The sequence below is a fragment of the Lissotriton helveticus genome, chromosome 6 (genome assembly GCF_964261635.1).
Source record: "Lissotriton helveticus chromosome 6, aLisHel1.1, whole genome shotgun sequence".
NCBI classification, from domain to species: Eukaryota; Metazoa; Chordata; class Amphibia; order Caudata; family Salamandridae; genus Lissotriton; species Lissotriton helveticus.
Genome location: NC_136067.1, coordinates 1,418,633,198 through 1,418,653,031, shown reverse-complemented (window position 1 = coordinate 1,418,653,031; position 19,834 = coordinate 1,418,633,198). Strand labels below are relative to the sequence as shown.

At 43.7% G+C, this 19,834-nt stretch overlaps 1 protein-coding gene across 1 annotated transcript in view; it reads right to left on the bottom strand.

The window, feature by feature from the left end:
* RAB32 (RAB32, member RAS oncogene family) overlaps positions 1-19,453 on the bottom strand; it is a 153,222-nt gene extending 133,769 nt beyond the window's left edge. Inside the window, exon 1 of the mRNA XM_078649208.1 lies at positions 18,949-19,453. Coding sequence (XP_078505334.1) covers positions 18,949-19,204 — 256 coding nt within the window. The 5' untranslated portion in view covers positions 19,205-19,453. The remainder of the gene's footprint in view (positions 1-18,948) is intronic.
* Positions 19,454-19,834: the final 381 nt, after the last annotated feature.

Genomic DNA, 19,834 nt, shown 5'->3' with positions numbered 1-19,834 from the left:
AGGTGGTGTAACCATTAGAAAGGCAAGATGCATGTGGACCTTTTCCCCTTCTTCTCTTTCTTAGGAACTGTATACCTTTGACTTACTTGTACAATTGGAAGCGTTTATGCTGGACCTTCATTCACCGCTTATCCACTTTTTCATAGATTTAGTGATTGGTATCGCAACCCAACCAGTCCACACTTGCCAGAAATTCAACTCCGATGTCCAATGGCCTAGACCTGAGAACAAGGATGAGCTTCACGGTAATTGTGAGAATTTAAACTGAATTAAGCAGAAACTTCCTGAACAAAGGCATCCACTGTGGATTTGGCTTTCAGTAAATATCGCCCCCTTGAGCTAGTAGGACATCAAGGTGGGACCTGACCCACTACTACACTTTTCTTCTGACCTCATTGTAAATACAGAGAGCAGTTTAAGTTTCTGCTATTATCAAAGAACTTTACCTCTGTCCTGCCTAGACAGCATTTAAACAAGGCACCCTACATTGACTTGTTTGAGTAGGGCGCCTATGTTGGTGGAGAGTTTTTAGATGCAGGAATTTCTCCTATTTTTGAGCCGAAATTCAGTCACTTTAGCACACCGAACTCTAGACAGAGCTGGAGACGCTTGAAACAAAGAGCCGGCTCTATACATTTTTTATTGCATAGTACTATTTTGCTTTGGCATCTCGGTCTAAGATCTTAGAGTTTGCAAAAAAGGTAATAGCAGAAAAGAATCATCAAATGCCTCAGAGAGTACTGACGTGCAGTCCTGAAGTAAAACACTGCCCATATGGCCATTGTTATAGAAGCCCTAACCCATAAAACACGGTAAAAAATGTAAAGGGCCAGTTCTCATCTCTAGCATGAGCTAGCGCTTTCTTTTTTTTCCAGTATCATATTTTGCTCAATTGCTCACCGGTAGATTAAAGTCCTATTCCACTTGGAAGACACAGCCAATGCTTAATTTATAAAAAGCATAAGTGCAGGATGGCACCGTATTCTTAGAAGCCAGCCTATTCGTGCTGCTGAATGCTGGAGTTACCGAATACCATGGCTAGCTACTTTTGATTCCCCTTAATGCTTTTTTCCTTCCACAACCTTATACTTCGTGCGTCTTTATCTCACTCAGTGGGTTATATAACATTCATTCTTTCTCCATGTCACGATTAACCTTTATTTCCCTTAAGAAGATCTCTCTTTTCTGTCTTTTGCTCTTTGACCCTGGGCCAAAGTCTAATGATGAAAAGGAAGTCACAGTAAATTAGAATGAGTGCCGGTGCCCACCATCTACAGGTGCGCACACAAACACTAACATACAGTAAGCACTGGTTTGGACAATAAACCAATGTTAATTTTGGGTCGTGCTGTATCTGAGTTTCTAATCATGCTCTACTAGAATAAGACTCCACTCCTTGACTGCACCAGAGTACCTTTGATTTACAATAGTATTGGTGGCCAAGGCTCGCCTTGTTAAATGGCAGGACACAGACCATGGACTGCCAAGGAACTCGAGAAAAGGCTTGATGCTTATCACTAGTCAAGAACATTTCAATGGCAGTGGCATCATGTAAGGTAATTTTGCACAGGCTAATAGCGGGGTCAAGGAGTGAACACAAATTAAAGTTGGCATAGGTATTAGTAAAGTGAAATCTGAGAGAAGCAAAACTGGCTCATTTTAGGGTACAGAGATGGAAACGCTAAGACGATTAAGCTTTAGAAAAACACACAAATAAAACCAGGCGATGGACTATCCAGGCTGCCCCTTACATATTATTCAACAATAGTATAATGTCCTGTGCACAATTCCTCCGGCACTTGTCGCCATTTAGTATTACTGTTCGACAGATTCCAAAGTTATTGTACGTATGGAGGTGCACCAGGAAGGAAAGTCCAAGCTCATAAATTTTGTAACAACATCCTTTATTTTATCAATCTTCAAAAAGTTTTTTATAAAAAGTACAATTGAGCCAATGCGTTTCGCTCCAAAATACTCCTGGAATTTCGTCAAGGCTTTAAATTTAATTCAGGCCAGTATTCCTCCATTTTACCAATATTAAAGCAATGTTTGCCAGCTGTTTGTCAGTTCCTATGGGCATCCTCAAGCCCCATATCCATCATCATGATAAGTGCGCCTCCTCGTGTGACTGCGGTCTGAGGTACGAAATTCAGGAGATTGGATGTGCCTTCATTGTGCACCTCCTTACGTACAATAAGCTTTAGAAAAAGACTAAATCACACGAGTGTCCTTCTGAAATGAAGCTAATAAGTTCTCCTGGCTTCGTAATTAATAGTTTGTCCCCCCTCACACTGTTCTACTGTTTAGCATGTTGCGAACCATGATCAGGTGCAAACTTCCAACTCACACAAACATGAGACTATGGTAGAGTATTCTTGCACTAAGCAATCTTCTGGCTTCCACCTCTGTGAACTAATAAAATAGCAGGTTAGGTATCAGACTATTCCCCAAAGAGGCCACAGCATGCCTCTGTGCCCCCAAGAAGCACTGTTGGGGGAGAGCAGATTTGAGTGCAATGAAAAGGGACTGGCTGAACGTTGTGAAACTGAATGGCACTTTCTGGCAGATAAGCCTCCTCCCTACACTTTTTAGTTGCTCTGCTCTCTTCTCCTGTGATATCTGGACTATTTGCTGCATGGAAAGGAAATCTCTAGCTCCAATCACCTTCTTACAGGTGAACAACATGAAATATTGGTTTTGCTGGGCAAAAGGGATAACAAGCTGAGCCAACCGTCCAGTTAGTCAACCTTATTGAAACACCACTCGCTTCCTCGACTCCTGGTACCTTAAGATTTCGAGCCATTTGCCACACAGGCTTTATTTATTAAATCCAGTTAGTGTGAAAGTCAGCAACGAACATAGCCTATTGCCTAAAGAAATGTAAACATTTACTGCTTTGCTAAGCCATTGATAATCTTTGTTTATGGGGAGTCATAGGGTCCGACTTGACCAACAAAAAGCTTAGAGAACGTCAAAATTACAGAAACAAAAATTCCCAAAGTCGGTGCAGTTTTATTTTGCTTGGCAGGCAACAGCCATCTTGAACCCCCTTCAGATCCATACCTCAAAACGTGTGGCCTAGTACTTGTAGAAGTTTCCTTGTTCAAAATAAAGAAACAAAAAAAAGTGGACAAAAGAGTTGTAGAAGATCCGGTCACAAGACAGTATGATTACGAAGTCTCCAGGTCAGGTCATGGCGTCTAGTCAGATAATTACCCTCAAAGAAAAGTCTGCAGCAATTCGTCTTTCATGAATAGAAAAGGTCAATCCAACAAATGTATAGGGAGAGCCCAACAAAAGTCAAGCTGAGTCAAGGGTCGACGGACTCCAAGAGCCAGTGCACAACCCGAGCCGTGAAAATATTTGACATGCAAATCATGCAAGAAACATTTTAGAATAGGATATAGGATCTTCAAAGTTAAAAAAAAGTGTATATCTTTAACACACTGAAGAATTTTACTTTAGTACATCAGATTATATCTGTGTTATAAAGTATTTATTAAAAGTACGTTTTTTAACATGCACTGAGAAATATTCCTTCTCCTTACTAATGACAATGTTATAGTGAGCTAAGAGGCAAATGTGTACCCATAATAAAACTTAGAGTCTTATTTTAGTTAGTGGAACATCAGAGGCTATTAAGTCAAACACACGAGACGTTTTTGCACAATGCACCTGAACACATGTAGCTGAAGGTCTGGCATACACAAGAATACACAAAAAGGAGCCTGTGAGAAACAAAATACTTCTCTAGAATGACATAGTTTGGCCAAGCAGGGAAGCCGGGATTGAGCCCAAATGTGTCAGTTTCACACTACGCAGCTGAGTCACTAGAAGGGTATCTCTTTCCGACATCAAACGTTAATGCTTTTGTCCTTACTTCTGAGAGGAGGAGTGTGGAGCGTGTGTGACAGACAGGTAGAATCCAGGTTTTTTTGGGCAGTTTTACACTGCGCTAACTTTGCCCAGGGACATAATAGCGCTTCGCCAACAGACACACGCTACGTTACACAACAGACACACACTATGTTACACATTTTTTTCTGGCAGAGGTAGCTGTGCCAGGATTCCAAGAAAGCAGAGCGGAGGTAGTGATTCGAACCTGGGGCTCCCATTTTGCATGGTACTAGTCAGGTGTAGCCACAAAGTCACTTCGCCTCCTGTAAAAGTTCGGCTCGTTTTGGGTCCAAGGTCCTCAAGCTGAGACAGAGACACCAGAATCGCGCTTTCAGCGGCTCGCAAACTTCTATTCAAAATCCGTGTTAATGTTAATAAGCACCTCGATACCCAGTCTCGGCTTGAGGCTTAATACAAACTTTATTTGATAAATAGAAAAGATTCCTGATTTTCCTTCCTCATTATTTCCGAAAATGATTCTTTCGAGCTCGAATTTCCTGTGAAACCTCCGATGGACGATAAAAAGTGCCTGCCCCTTACGTCACGCCACGTTATCAGGAGGGGTGCAGCGAATGACAGTCACATGCCCTCTGCGCCATACACAACGCTTTCAGGGCAGCCGTCACGAGTTAGGAACAATTAAGTTAACTCACTGGAAAAAAGAACCGGAAGAGAAAGACAGATAAAGAGAAGTGTGCCAGTCGCTGGCAGCAGAAGCAAGCATTATATATAGTAACCGCTTAATTTACAAAGCACTTTCTACTCTTTCCGAGGCTATGAAGCGCTCTAATTCGGGGTCCTGAGCACCAGTTCAAAGTGTACGGTTCATAGGGCGAGGCGTATAGTTTGGCCTACACGTGGGAGGATTTGAAACTTTCTCTAATAAAAGTATAGCAGAACTGGTAGGAACGCATGGAAAGATATGCTGTAGAAAAGTGCAAGAATAGGCGTAGTTTGCACATTCCGATACTAGACCTTTTTTTAGATCTGGGTTTTGACAGAGCAGTTGTCAAACAGACCTATTACTAGCAAAATTCTTAGAGGAGGATTTGGATCTGCCTCTTTCAAACATTTGCTTTCTCTGCATAGCTGCTTTCACCCAATGGCTTGACACTAAATCCAGTGGAGTGTTTATCTCTCACCTAACGCTATTGGCTGCTTGAGTGAATAGTATTTGTGGGCTCAACAGATACCCAGAAAGGTGTCCTGGAACTAGAGGAGCCAGGTAAACAGCCTGATTTAGGCAAAGAGCCAATATTTCAACTTCTTGAGAAGATGCAGGTGGATAGCAACTCTCCTTATACTGGCAGGTTGGGAGTTCCAAAGCTCGTGTGAAAGGAAGGAAAACTTTGAGACCATTACAAAATAAGATGAGAAAACGCAATAAGCACAGCAGAAAAGATTGAAACTGGTTTCTAAAGTAGACCGGACCGATGTGGGATATACGCAGTGCCTTAAAGGGCAGGCATCTTTGGATTTGAAGCCGGAGGAGATCTTTTTTTTTTTTTTTTAAGGTAACATGCTATAGGCACATGGAGGAGGGCCGAGTAGCAGTCAGGCAGCAGAATTTTGAACGATCTGTAATTGCTGAAGGAAATAAGCTAATAGTTTCAGATTTCCTGTAGACCAGAAGCAAGATAAGTGCCTGGACTACGGTCTTACATTCTTTTAAATTAAGACAGGGGATTACCTTACAGACCATTTTAAGTAAAGAGAAACAGATTGCTTCCACCTAGCCGACAGGTGAGAAGATGAGCTTGGGATCAAATACAATATGCCAGAGTTCCGACTAAAGGAGAACGAGAAGGAGAATGGCAGAGTTCTATTGGCCGCAAAGTTGGAAGACCAAATTAGTGCATTGTTGACAAACATAAGGAACTTCGTTTTTCTCCATTCAATGGAAGCAGTTCACTTGCTTCCAACTTTCAACCCCAGAAAAGCAATGGTGAAAATTTGTTTAGGTCAGAGCGATGTTACCAGATACTGAAACGACAACTTTTGTCATCTCCATATAACATAATGTCAAAACTGTAGGATCTAACAAGAGTCAGTTGGGAGATGCAACACTTACCACAATGTGGGGGTAAGTGATAAACCTTGTTGAACCCCACAAGTTACCACTTTAGATGATGAGCGGAATGGGGTATTGAGATTGATTTGTATCTGGCTGATATGAAGGAGCAGGCTCAGATGAAGGATAATTTACTTACGCAAAGATGAAACCGATTAGATATCAAAGGAGGATGTGATACAATGTCAAAAGGAGCAGAGAGATCCAGGAGTATCAAGACGACAAAACATCCTTGGTCCACGATCCTCCCAATTTTATAGTTTACTGAGAGGAGAGCTGACTCAGTGCTGTGAGCTTTTCTGAAACCAGATTGCTCCGATTGAGTAGAAAATGCAATTCAAGGAAATTAGATAGTTGCAAAATAATATTCTTTTCAACACGTTTGCATGGAGAAGGAAGCAGTAACAGAGGCAGATAATTGCTCGGAGCAGAAGGACAACCATGGTGTTTCCAGGTGCTTTGTACTTTGGCATAAAGCAAGGAAAAGTTATACAAGATACGGAAAGGTAAGAATAGGACATCATGAGCAAGTGAGTAGATCTGAAGGGGGGGGGGCAGAGATCCAGAGACGAGCCAGACTCAATAGACTGAAGGGTGAGTAAATCCTACAAGTTCAGAGTAGGGTAGACTAGACCCATTGGATGAACTTGAGACATATAATTTAAAAACAGCAGAGCATCAACAGCAGTTTGGACAGTGAAACATGCTTGAATCGTGTCAATTCTGTCTTTAAAAAATATGACAGATTATCACAAAGAGTTGGAGGCTATCAGTACAGCACGTATGAGGGAGAAATCTTTTAAAGATTGACAAGATTTTCTTATGGACGTTACCAAAAGTCTCAATTTTATTTGCAAAATAGGTAGACCACATCGAGCTTATTATATAGATATTTCTTGATAGCAGTACAATAAATGGCTTTGTCCTGGGTGGGGGAGGGGGTCACAGAATTGTTTCCAGGATCTCTTGGGAGCTTCACAATGGTCTATATCCTCAATGGAGTACCCAGAATACTACAGAGAAGAAGGAACACAACAGTGCAAGCCATGACAAGTGGAAGGTGCCAAGGAGTTGCGATGGTCAGTCAACCAATTATTATTATTATTTTTAATTACTCTATATTAGTGATGTTGCAACAAAGATAACATTCTACTGTCATGTGCACGATACTTTTACACCCTTAAAGAACAGGTTGGCCTTGCATCCCTCCTTTATACCACAACTGCCTCCATTTACTCAAGTACCCCCTCTCTGTAAATATCTTCAATATCGCTACGACACAGCATCAGGTCTGAGACCATGGAGTCTATTCTACTATATCATTTCCAGCTATGCCAGATTATTTCCCATATGTTGCAGCAACTCCTTCCTTCTACTTTTTCTGCTAGCATACACCAATTCATGTCTTTTTCCAATTGTCAATATCTGGAGAGTCCCTGGCACTCCCTCACTCTGGTGAGGTTTCATTTTGCGACACTGAGAACAAGAATCTTCCAAGTTTTCTCGTATTTTGGGAACTTCACCTCTCCCCAGACATTAAGTGGAACCATTCAGTCCTACTCTCCCCACCAGGGACATATAGTCTGCGAGCTCTGTCCAGTATTTCTTTATCATGCGCAAGCCCAGAGGATGTTATAAAGGGCCACCACCTGCCCGCAGCCAAGTAAGCAAAGGTTCAATGTTTCCAATTATTAAAATTGGTTGCCCCTGCGTTGGCGTCCTCCGAGGCACTGAGAGATTTAGGGCGCGATGTAGACCTAAGATTAGGTTACATAAAATTACCACAGGAGCTTTTATCAAATGAGGACTCAAGTACAGGTGCAAAGGTTCTATAGAAACCAAGGGAAATGGAGAATGGGACAGGAAATTGTCAATATAAGAGGGCTTCAAGGAGAGAAAGCTTTTAGGGCATCCACATTAGAGAAGATAGGGTCCAACAAATGTCTTGCAAAGGAGTGTAGGGCAGTAACAGCAAGAGTGGGGTCAAGGACATTAAAAACAGATTGAGTAATAGATAAAGGCATTTTCTAAGTGGTAGTTTAGATCTCCGAAGATCATGAAATTAGCTGATTTGACAATGTATAGAGATACAAAATGAAGTCAGAGCAGCTGAGAAAGTTCATCTAATGTCTGGAGGGCGATAAATGAGCACACCTGAGATCGAGCTGCAGGGACTTAATTTGAGAGAGAAAAAAACATTCCCCAAAATGGAAATCGGCGGGGTCAAGGAGCGTACAAGAAAAAGACAATCTGAACACTATGGCAAGGTCACCTCATTTAACAGAGGGGTGATCTAAACATAGGGCTGAATAACCAAGAGGAGTGGCTTGAGAAATAGCAGGAGCAGAACTATCAGAAAGCAACGTTTCTTTTAAAAATACTGTGTCAGGATTCTGGGATAATAATAAAGTCAAAAGTATCATAAGTGTTCAGTAAAGGATCTAACATGTATTTAAAAAACATTTAACAAATGGTTTAACAGTAGGTTCCCCTACCTTAGGATAACGAGCTGAAGAGGAAGCATTTGAGGAGGAATGAGAGTGGCATACATGGTGTACGTAATGGGTAAAATTGGGGCCTTGGAATGAAAAACAGATTGAGGACAAGATTAACTAGTGTGAACCTGGGTAGGGGATAGGTAGCAGCTGGACTAGGTATTGCCTTGGTTAAGGATGACATCATCAGCATCCAAGGAATAGGATATACAAATGGGTCTAGTTGGATTAGACGATGCAGGGTTACTGGTGCCGAGCACAATCCTAACACAGACAGGGTTGCATTTGGCGAGGACATGGTGCCGTATTTCTCAAATCTACTACCAAGATTCAACGATCTAGCGCTAAGAACAATAGAAAGAACTAAAGAACTAGGTGTATTCAGTCTCTACTCCTGTTCTTGCACTGAATTGCATTAGGGACTACTCTCCAACTACAGCATTTACTGTCTGAAGCGACTTGCTCCCTCTGATGTGTCTTGCTCTAATATGTTAATGCTAGAGAACACTAATGTACATCCAGATTATCTACTGGGTGACAGACCAGTCTGCTATGCTTTAACCCAATACAAGGAACACACTTTACTCCAGTTTCATAACAAACACATTCGCACTTGCTTGACATTTGGGTGAATTGAGGGACAAGCAGGTTCTTCTCTCAGAGCAGGAGGATTAGGTAGATGGTTTAGTGTTCTTCTCTATCAGGTTTTGGGTACCAGGTCCTAGAGACGAAGTTTAGTTCCTATTTCTGCAGAGAGTGTTCTGCATTTAACCATTCGCTGCCTCTCAGAAGTGGCAGCAGGAGGTGCAGTCTGGTTTCACAATTTGGCCTGGTAGTGGTAGGCAGGTGGAGCAAGGAATTACTTCTCAATAGCCTCTGTGGTCAACTTGCACGTTGGTGGTTCAGTGGCGGCCATTTTCATCACTAACCATGAAGTCAAACCTTGAGTATCACAGAGAGTGTCCCGCTCGGGCCGAATGGATTAAGACAAGAGGTGCTGGCAGCTTCAAGACCCCCACAGGGATGTGAAGCCTACCCTTAGGCCATAGGTTGGTAAATATACTCGAGTCGTGGTTCTTATACCACTATTTTAGTATATGGTTTGGTCTCCCCCTGGAGCCCGCTGTGTATTAGTACTATTTACTATTGTTTCTGTGCTACAGTATTGTGAGCTTTGGGAGTATCTTCGTGTAGAAGATACTGTGTCGTACTTAAGAGTGTGTTATATTAACCCCTTGCCTGCTGATGACGAGCCCAGCTCGTCATGAGGCACAGTGGAGCTGTGCTCATGACGAGCTCGTCATAATGGCCGCGACACTCCCCCGCGAGGTGAATTCCACACCTGTGCGGACGTTCTATTGGAGTGGGCGGAGTCATGACGAGCCCAGCCGACATGAGCACAGCTGCATTGTGCCTCATGACAAGCCAGTCATGAGCATCGCGGCGCCGCGCACAGACCCCCTCCCCCCGCACAGGAGAGGAATAACGCCCGCGGTTAAGGGGTTAATAAATACATATTTTTATAATTACCGTGCCGTTCTCTTTTCATTTTACCAATACTATAAAGTTGCACTCTGGTAAAACAAGCTGCTTAACATTAGGTAACGACTAAGCCTGAAGGCTGCTCTCCACAGCTACCACTTAGATAGCTTTCTAAGGTTATCTTTGACCTCTTAAATCACCATTAAATATTTTCCAAACACACTGTGTGCAATACTCAATATTTTCATATGTTGCTTAAGTGATCAATAGAAGCACCTTCCCATTTTTTTATGACTGTGGCAAACCACCCATGTCTGGGCAGATAGATGTCTTTCCCTCCCGACAACTACTTTCTCATACCTTCATTTCCCACGTGTATGACAAGACGCAAACAATGTATACCCTCATTAGGTCTGACTGGGCAGTGCAAATAATGTTTTACCTCATTAGGTCTGGCTTGATGGTGCAGCTATTGCTAGATCTTATATAATCACCAGAAAAGAGCTTTAAGAATCACTACTAAGAGGGGCTTTGGCGGTGGCCACAAGTTTGTTACACTTAGTACATCATTTGATTGGGCAGAAGTTGTGCTTTTCTGCAGAACAAGTGCTTGCACTTCACTCCTACTTGCTCGTTGACGGATACCACTCGCCTCAAAGAGTAATGACGTAGCGATGAACTTCTTCGCCTGCAGCATGAGTATTGTAGCGACTACAGCCCAGAGCTGCCTCAATTGCGTGCTGACTTCACGGCCTTCTAAACTGTGTGTGCGCACCAGCATTTCAGATAAGCACACAGGTTTTACATGTGGCGCCTCTTTGACCATTAAATGTACCACATTAAGGGGCCGATTAGGATGGCGGTTTTTCCGCATCCTCCGGGCCGGCGGAAGTGTCCGCCGGCCTGGAGGATGCGGAAAAACCGCGGCGGAGACTCCAAAGACCCACCGCCAAATTAGGATGGCTGGTGGGTCTGGAAATCCGTCCGCCGCTTTTCCGCCGCGGTCGGCTTCCGACCGCGGCGGAAAAGCTATAACATGGCAGGCGGTGTCTATGAGACACCGTCCGCCATATTATGATGTGTGTGTAAATATGCTTTTCCACGGCGGCATTGCCGCCATGGAAAAGCATACGGACCTTCACTTCGGGGGCCCGTTGCGGGCCCCCTGGGTGAAGGGGTGGTGGTGGGTGCACATGGGGGGTACCTATGGTACCCCCCTGCATTTGCGTGCACAATGCAGCAGGCACCGCGCGGTGCCTGCCGCTTTGTGCACGCAAATGCTGTGCATGCATTTTTTACATTGGGGCGGGTGCAGCTTGAAGCTGCACCCGCCGCAATGTTAGAGATAGAGGATGTGACCGCCACCCTGGCGGTCACATCCTAATCAGATCGGAGGGAACGCCGCAGCCCATGCGGACGTTCCCTCCTCCTCAGGGGTCGCGGACGGACTCAAGTCCGTCCGCGATCCTAATCGACCCCTAAATGTGTCATCCAAAAACCCTGGACTGCTGAGGCAGTCAAAAGCTCTCCTCTCAGGTCCTGAGGTGAGATGAAAAACTGGTGAGCACCATCTGTCGGGAGTTCTTGCTGCTTTTCAGGTCTAGAGAATGTCGCCTTATTCGTGTGAAGAGGGAGGTGTGAGGGAGTGTGTGTGCCAGTTACAATGGGACTAGTACTGACCAGTGCTATTAATAGTGTCCACAGAGGTGTCTAGTGACACATCCCCGCCATGATTCTGCCCAAGCTGTTGCCTTACCTTGTGCCGCAAGACTTAGACCGTTCAAGATGAACATGTGCGGATTACCAGAGTGACTTCTCTTCACGAACGCCTATAAGCCCACGGCTGGAAGTTCAGGGTCTGTGTGGGCCCACACTAGGCTTTCTGGAATAATACAGAAACACTGAGCATCCGCTGGGCAAACTGTCGCCATGTGTAACCTAGGAACTACAAGAAGCAACTCGCTGACTTCCGCAAACATCTTGGTTAAAAAAAAAAGGATGTAACATTTTATAACTTTGCTTTTGGGGAGGAAAGAATATTTCAGCAGTAGCAGCTGGACGCTCGCTGCTCCGTTAGTGGGAGGCCTCACGCTGTGGTTTGCCTTTTGAAAGTTCCTGTGCTGGATTTGGAAATGTTTTATTTAAAATATGGCGTCAGGAAGTCCTTGTGAATGGCCGTTTCTAACAACTGCCTGCCCAGAACGAAAAGTCACATTTTAGAACACCAGCTCCCAAGAACTTTCACTCATTCTGGCATGCCCCGTAAAAAATGAACTGCGTATCCATTCACTCTCCTGTCTCTCCCTCGCCTCAGAGGCACCTTTCTTTTCCGCTCAGTGGCATCTATCGCCCACTCAGGAACGCCTTCCCTCCTCCCGGGGACATGTATGCAGTCTACCCCCTCTCAGAGGGGCACCCCTGGGGCACTTTCTTTCCCACTTGGGGACAGCTCACCGCAGGGTCACCCAGGGCTGCTCTACCCCGCCACGTGCACATTCTGCTAGCCATACTCACTCTTGCCCATAATCTTTCCCATCCCCTCGCTGCTTAAGACATCCCCGCGCAGACAGGTAAAGTTTACCCTGCAGTGCGCACTGCCCGAACACCCCCACCCCCAAGATGCGTCTGTGCACGGTAGAGAAGTAAAGTGCCTCATGAGTGTGGGGTCAAAATGTGGCGCTGTGAGTAAAGTGTCAGAGGTGTACCCGTGTTAATGCAAGGTGCCAGGGGTGGCTGAGTGTAGGGCAGAGGTCTTCAAACTGGGGGGGGGGGGTGCACTCCCCTGGGGGGCCATTAAGAGATCTTAGGGGGGCACCAGGCTCTGGCCAAGTGAAGCATTATGCTTTCTTTTAAGTGATAAAGAAATGAGCAGCGGTAAGACACTTTGTAATGAGCCATCACCAACATGATTTGCCATTTATATCCTGGCTCCGAGTGTGTGTAAAAGGAGTTACAGAACTTAACTGCAATGTTTAAATATGTCTAGGCATATTCAAACATTGCCAATTTAACAGAATAATTGTGAAAAATTGAGGGGCCCAATGATTTTTCTTTTTAACGTGGACGCGGCATTAAGAAGTTTAAAAAACACTGGTGTAAGTTGAGAGGTATGTCTGTGTGAGAGGCAAGAGAGAGGTGCGACCATGTGAGAGCCGTGGGAACTGTGCGAGTGCAGGGGAGTATTTTGGTTAAGTGTTTAGGGGGAGGGTTGTGAGTTCATGAGGGCAGGGGTGTTATGTGCCTTTCGGTGCTGGGTGAGAGTCATAACCATTTAAGTGCTGAGTGGATTCCTGAGTGAGGCACTACCAAGCCAGACATTTTGGCATTGACAATGCTTAATTAGATATTGTTACATTATTTCTGCATTCTAAATAGCACGCACCGGTTATCGGGGTAAACTGAACTCCTGGCCTCCACGTGTAGATGAAAAAGTTGTGACAAAGTGGTGCAAAGAAGAAAAGGTTTTAGTAGGGGTGATAGTGTGGTAAAGTAAACATGTAAAGGAGAGTAGGAGTTTGAAGTTTAGTCCCTCACTCTTCTATGACCAAATATTGCTGTGGCCAAGCGTCCACGCGGATCCTGCACAGAAATGACCAGTGTGCCATCACAGTGACACAATTGGTAGTCACATGTCCCTTCGTGGCTCGAAACAGCTCTACGAAAGAAATATCATCACACAATCCAGTAGATGTCTTGATTCGGCACTTCTTAGGCAGTGTTAAAAATAAACCTCCCAAGCCCAAGATGACACAGAAACCTTTTATGCCACATTATCCAGAAGATTGTCAGCATAAAAAGAAGCCTCTCAAAACTCCTCCAATACTGTCACTGTCATCTTACAGATATGAGTGATTAATAAACAGCTCGTCTGCAGGTGCGACGCAACGGCATTGAACTTTGTACCAGCCCGGCCCATCCTATGCATAAAACACACAAAATAAACTGTGTTGTAAGAAGTAAACATTGCATTACTGGCATCCAATAAGGTCTACCTTTAAACACATTTAAGTTAATGGGAAGCAAAGGCATCCTAGCATGCACTAGAGCGGTGAGCAAAAATAAAAATAGACCCAAATGGGAAGGGTGGGCTTTTACGGTCTGGCCTGCTACTAGTGATGGTTTTGACATCCTTTTTATGGTATGGATTGACAGTGCAGTTTTCACCCGAAAATGATGCGAGTACCACTAGAGAGGGGCGTTGGCTCTGCCCACATGCTGTGAGCCAGGAGTACGTTTTGATTGAGCAGAACTTGTGTGCTTTTACACAAAAAAGTGTTTTCCCACCATAAGCTGTGATAATTATTTTTATTCATTCAGTTCGCTGACCTTAAACTTTCAGGGACATACACGACATTGCAATGCTGTAAAAGTGTGTTAGATAACTATATTATTAAAATGTGTGTTTTTCTCTGGCAGCAGCACAGATGGGAGATGGACAGTCAATAACCAACGTGGATTTGGAGGTCTGGCTTGACAGTGCAACCGTCACCGGTCCTTTTAACCGACACCAATATTATTCTGCAGTTCTTTGCTTTCACACAAACACACTTTACAATACAACATTCCTTTAAAGCCAGCCGTATTGGCATTGCCAATGCTTGCTGAGTTTTGCACAACCAAGTTCAACTCTCTACAAGATTCTTCAATTTTCGAGACCACAAGTGCACGGACACAGAAGTAGAGCAGGGTGAAGGAGGGATTAATTTTTTTTTAGCTTGACTCATTACAAACTTTTTTAAAGCAGAAGTATGGTACTAAAAAAAAAGTAAAAAACATAAGTACACCACACTCTTCCGCTACCTTACTAAAGATAACTTTACACAAAGTTCCTAAAGTTGATCTAGCCACTTCCTGAACAAAAACATCAAAACACCACATAAGATGGGAGTGGCATGTACACCAGCATTTCATCACTGTATCTCAAACCATTATTAACTCACTTCGTTGACTGTATTATGTAATACAATTTTGAAACTTTGAACTACTATATTAGGCTCTGGAAACCCAGAAAAGCATACACCTTATGAACCGCTCAGCTAAAAATGAATCATGGTCTCCAGGAACTGCTAATGTCCTGCTGCTGAACCTATAATATTCCGTTGGAGTTGCCTTAATTACGAACTCTACTAAACCCGCACAAACCACCATGCAGCAACTGTTACGAACTCTACTAAACCCGCTCCAACCACCTTGCAGCAACTGAGTCCTACGCCATGAGGAAAGGAGTTTCTAATTAAATCTAGGATAAGGCATTGTGTCAGAGCAGGTATTAAAGAGTTATGTTGAATGTCACTGGCCAACAACAACAAGGTTAGATTGGAAGTAGAAAAATGAGGTCTAATCCTGAAGAAGAATGACAACACCAGCATACCAAAACTCTGGCAAAAATTCTGTGCATTTGAATGCCACACGTAGAATGGAATGTTTGCAGGAGTTGAATCACACTGCTCCAGTTAATAAAAAGATATCAAATTCAAAACATAAAACTACAACACCTTAGAGTGGTAAGTCAATGAACAATAGCTTCCTCCAAAGGAACACAGATCATATAGATCACACCTAGTGCTGGCATGAAATAATCATATTTATGTTCCTGGCCTCAAAAAATTTGAATTTATTTTTTACAATGGTTAGTAGGACCGTTTGCCTTGACTGTTTAAGACCACCGGTCAACTTTTCAACTCTTAGCTCAGCTATAAAGTGGCGATTCTAGGATCCTCAACCAGGTGGGATCTCCAATCTAGGCTCTCCCCTTGGACTTTTTTTTTTATTTAAGTTGCCGAGTGTATTCTCGTCACATCCCTTCAGTTGTCTTGAAACAATACGCTTTTTAAAGCTCTCAAAGGCCTGGAAACACAAAGACGAAATACCCGTAACTCAAGGACATAGGACGTATTTTGACATGCCTGACCATTCAGATCCCTCTAATAAATAATGCAGAATTTGTTTATCAGCTGCAGGAACACAACTAAGAAGATTCCTATCTTCAAACAGATTCTGGCTCAATATGGCCACCTTTTAGTTAGATCTGCATATGGAGGACAATTTTGGGTGGGGAGGTGGAACTGGTGGGGGATACCACATAATATTATAAACATTCCGACCAAACCCTGTGACTTTATAAAGGAAACTTTATAAAAGAAGGTGGTTTAGAGACAGACCAACTCGATTGTGGCAAGAAGTGAACCTGCTTGCAGATTCAGAGTCACCACATATATCATACCACAGCAATCTTGGGCGCAGAAATGTAAGGATTTCTGTGCCTACTAAAGTCTAAGAACGAGTTACTGCTTGACGAGACACTAAACATACAAACTGAGATCACATCTATAGTAAGTTTTTTTTCCTTCCGCCACACATACAATTTAGTTATCCCTAAGCTGGCAAGATCAGAGGCCTTACTAATCCACGGTTCCACAGAGCCATGCCAAAAAAATGAGAGCTCTGTGCAAGTAGAGCTCTGGCATGCGCTGGATAAGTCGACTCACCTTCTGCAGCAACCACGATGTGTAACTCACACCATGAAGATTGCGTCTATGCTTCTAAGATCTACAACCACTAGAAGTGAGATTTCAAATACCATCTGTGATGGCTGTTACATCATAGACTACAATGCCCTGTGGGGTAATGGTTTGATTCAACATATGAAGGGTCAGTCTGCCTTTCAACATGTTCTGTCTTTTAGTTTTTCACTGGATGCTAGTGGGCTAGCCTTGCGATGCAAAGGTAAAATTAAAGCATTAGTCCATACTTTCTGAATTAAGAAGTTCTGACACACGCACTTCCACCAATTACCTTTTCCTTGACTTCTTGAACTATTGTAAATGTTTTATCTTCTGATCCGTGTCCCTAGTCATTATGACAGTGAAATATTGTAATGGGCTCTTCAACAAAACACTGAATAATATGATTGGCCGAAAAATATAAGCAGACACGTTAAAAAACATCTGCAGGAGTGGAGAAAGGGCGGGGCAGAAATTCTTTATGGGGACAATGACTCAACAAATTATTTTTTAAGCGGAATGTGGGGCCTAAGCTGATGTTGCAATTATGTAACCCAGCTGTACTATAAAAATAATACTAGTTGCACTAAAAATCACAAACACACAGGAACTTAGACCCTTTTCAAGGTTCACTCCTTTCCCGCGATTTCTTGTTATTATCCCGGAAAATAACATTTTGTTATTCATATATCTATGCAATTGTTAGCCATCCAGTTGAACAATGTAACTGAACTTGGTGTGGCAAGCTGTGCAGTTTCAGATCAGGATTCCATCACCTAAAGTCATTCAAAGTACAAACATCAGCCACAACACCAGAAGACACCTAACCAGTCAAAAACTATGCAAAAGGCAATCTCTTTATTACATTTTAATATTTTCCATTTCACAAATACATACGTTGTAATAAGAAACGGACATCTTTTCTTACTAAAGTATCTACTACTCAGTAACAATTAGATTTTAAAAGGACGATTGAGCCAGCACATGTATTTCAATCATCTGAGATTTACAGACACGATCACTCTTGCCTTCAACATAAGATATGTGTTTTTCAATATTTTGAGGAGGAAAACATTCTTGAAATACCTCTCTGGAGTTCAGAGAGTGTTATACAGTCAAGTTTGAACAAATACCTTTATTGGAAACCTGTATTATGTAATTTATGTAAATGCTGGTGCCATTCTTAAAAAGTTTGATCGTTTTTAGAGAGGAGGTGTAACTGCAATATTTGAAAAGTTTCTGGCCCTTATTTGCTAAAGATTTTCCATTGCTCGAGTCTTTTTCCAGCAAAAGCCTAAGTGAAGTCTGGTCCAGTGAGGTTACTGAACCGTTTCCCATTGAGGGATGTGTGATATATCCATATTAATCCCAAATAGAGCCGCATTAACCCCTTCGCTGCGGGGGGGTGTGGGGGGGGTAATCCCCCCGCTGTGCTAGGGGGCATGCACAGCACCCCCATGCTCATGACGAGCTCAGCTCGTCATGAGGCAGCTCGTCATGAGGCACAGCGCTCCGGTGCTCATGACGAGCTGAGCACGTCACAGCTTCACCCGTTCCCGTGGAACGCTCAGCACAGCAGGGGAATTATCCCCGCGTGTGAGCGTTCCACGGCTCATGACGAGCTGAGCTGAGCTCGTCATGAGCACCGTGCCACAGGACGAGCTCAGCTCGTCATGAGCATGGATGGTGTTAATAATATGTCACTCTTTTCGGATGATTGTGATAAAAAAATAACGTAACAAAAATGTAAAAAAACACTAGCCATATTTTGGTAACCTCAAGAGAGGCATGGATATTTATATATTCCATATGTATATGCTTTCATTCATCAACAAATGTCATGTATTTATTGTCACTTTTTTATCATTATAGAATGCCTCATTTATTTATTAACAATGTAATAATGCATCCTTACCCTTATTCTCTTGATGTATTTTTATTGCTAAATTCAATAAAAACTGTAAACGCACAAAAAAAAAAAAAAAAAAGAGAGGCATGGATAATGCAGACGAGTGAGACTACTTCAATGTGTGAACCTCACACCCAAACGAAGTACTCTGGCACTACGGAGAGATTGATAAAGTCACTTCTGAAATTAATAAACACCTTTAGACCGATTCATAGAAGGGCCAGAAGCTTATGGGTTCACAGAAATAAACGATCACCGGGGAAACGATCGACGGTCACACTCCCTTCACTCCTCCAGACCCTCAGGCCAGTCTCCATTTTAGGGATGCTAATAATTTTCTAGTTAGAAGAGACTAGCCCCCCCCCCCCGCTAATTTACATAGATGCACATTTACCCCCTGTCACATAGGGTACCTTTACTCAAACGTGGACTTTCAACTAAAGTTATCTCCATGCTAGTGATTTCTAGACCATCATTCCTTGGGCAACATGGAAACTACAAATCCCACACTTCAACACGCTGCTGGCTGACAGGATAACCCGTTGACACTTGAACTGCGACCTTTACGCAATTGTGGCGTTATTGCCTCACCTGCGATGTCCCACAGCTGCAGACGCACCATGGTCCTGCTGTCCCAGCTGATCACCTTCAGGGCGAAGTCGACGCCGATGGTCGCGCGGTAGTGCTGCGAGAAGAGCTGGTGCACATAGCGCTTGATGATGCTGGTCTTGCCCACGCCCAGCTCCCCGATCACCAGCACCTTGAAGAGGTACTCGCGGCGCTCTGGGGGCGTCGGGGACCCGCCAGCGGCTGAAGCAACCTCGTCACCGCTGCCCGGGGCGGACATGCCCGCTGCAAGGCGACCCCGGGGGGCGGCGGCAAAGGAGGAAGTGGAGAGCAGGGTGAACGGGTGCCTACAATAAGGAAGTACGTAATAGCACACCCAGGTGAATTGAGGTAGTGTCCTGTGAGGTCTTTCTACACCCCCGACGCCTCCAAGGTTCCAGAGCCCTCGGTAGTAAATGTCCAAGAGAAACTTCACGTCTGCCTCTTCCTGACCCTCCCCTCGCTTCTTCGGGACCAACCAACCGCTGTCACAAGGCACAGGGGCGGCCTCGAGCGCCGGAGGTAGGCGGGCTGCAAGCCGACAGGCCCAGGGGGTGGGGCGAGGTCCTGCAAGCCCCGCCCCCGTCTCGGGGACGTCACTCTTACATCAAGCAACATACCAAAAGCTGAGAACTGACTATTTTAGTCCTTTGCAATATTTTTATTAGCTTTTTTTTTTTTTACCAGAAATAAAAACGATGCATGCAAAAGCTTGCCTGAGAACCAAAAACTAGAGATGACCTTTAGAGGGCAAATGGCAAAGCTAACATGAAAGGGTAAAAAAAATTCCTTTTTATTCAGCCTAGTCTTTTTCTGGCATTATTAGGTTGGGGTACTCTGTTACTGTCTAAGTCATTGTTTTTCCACTACA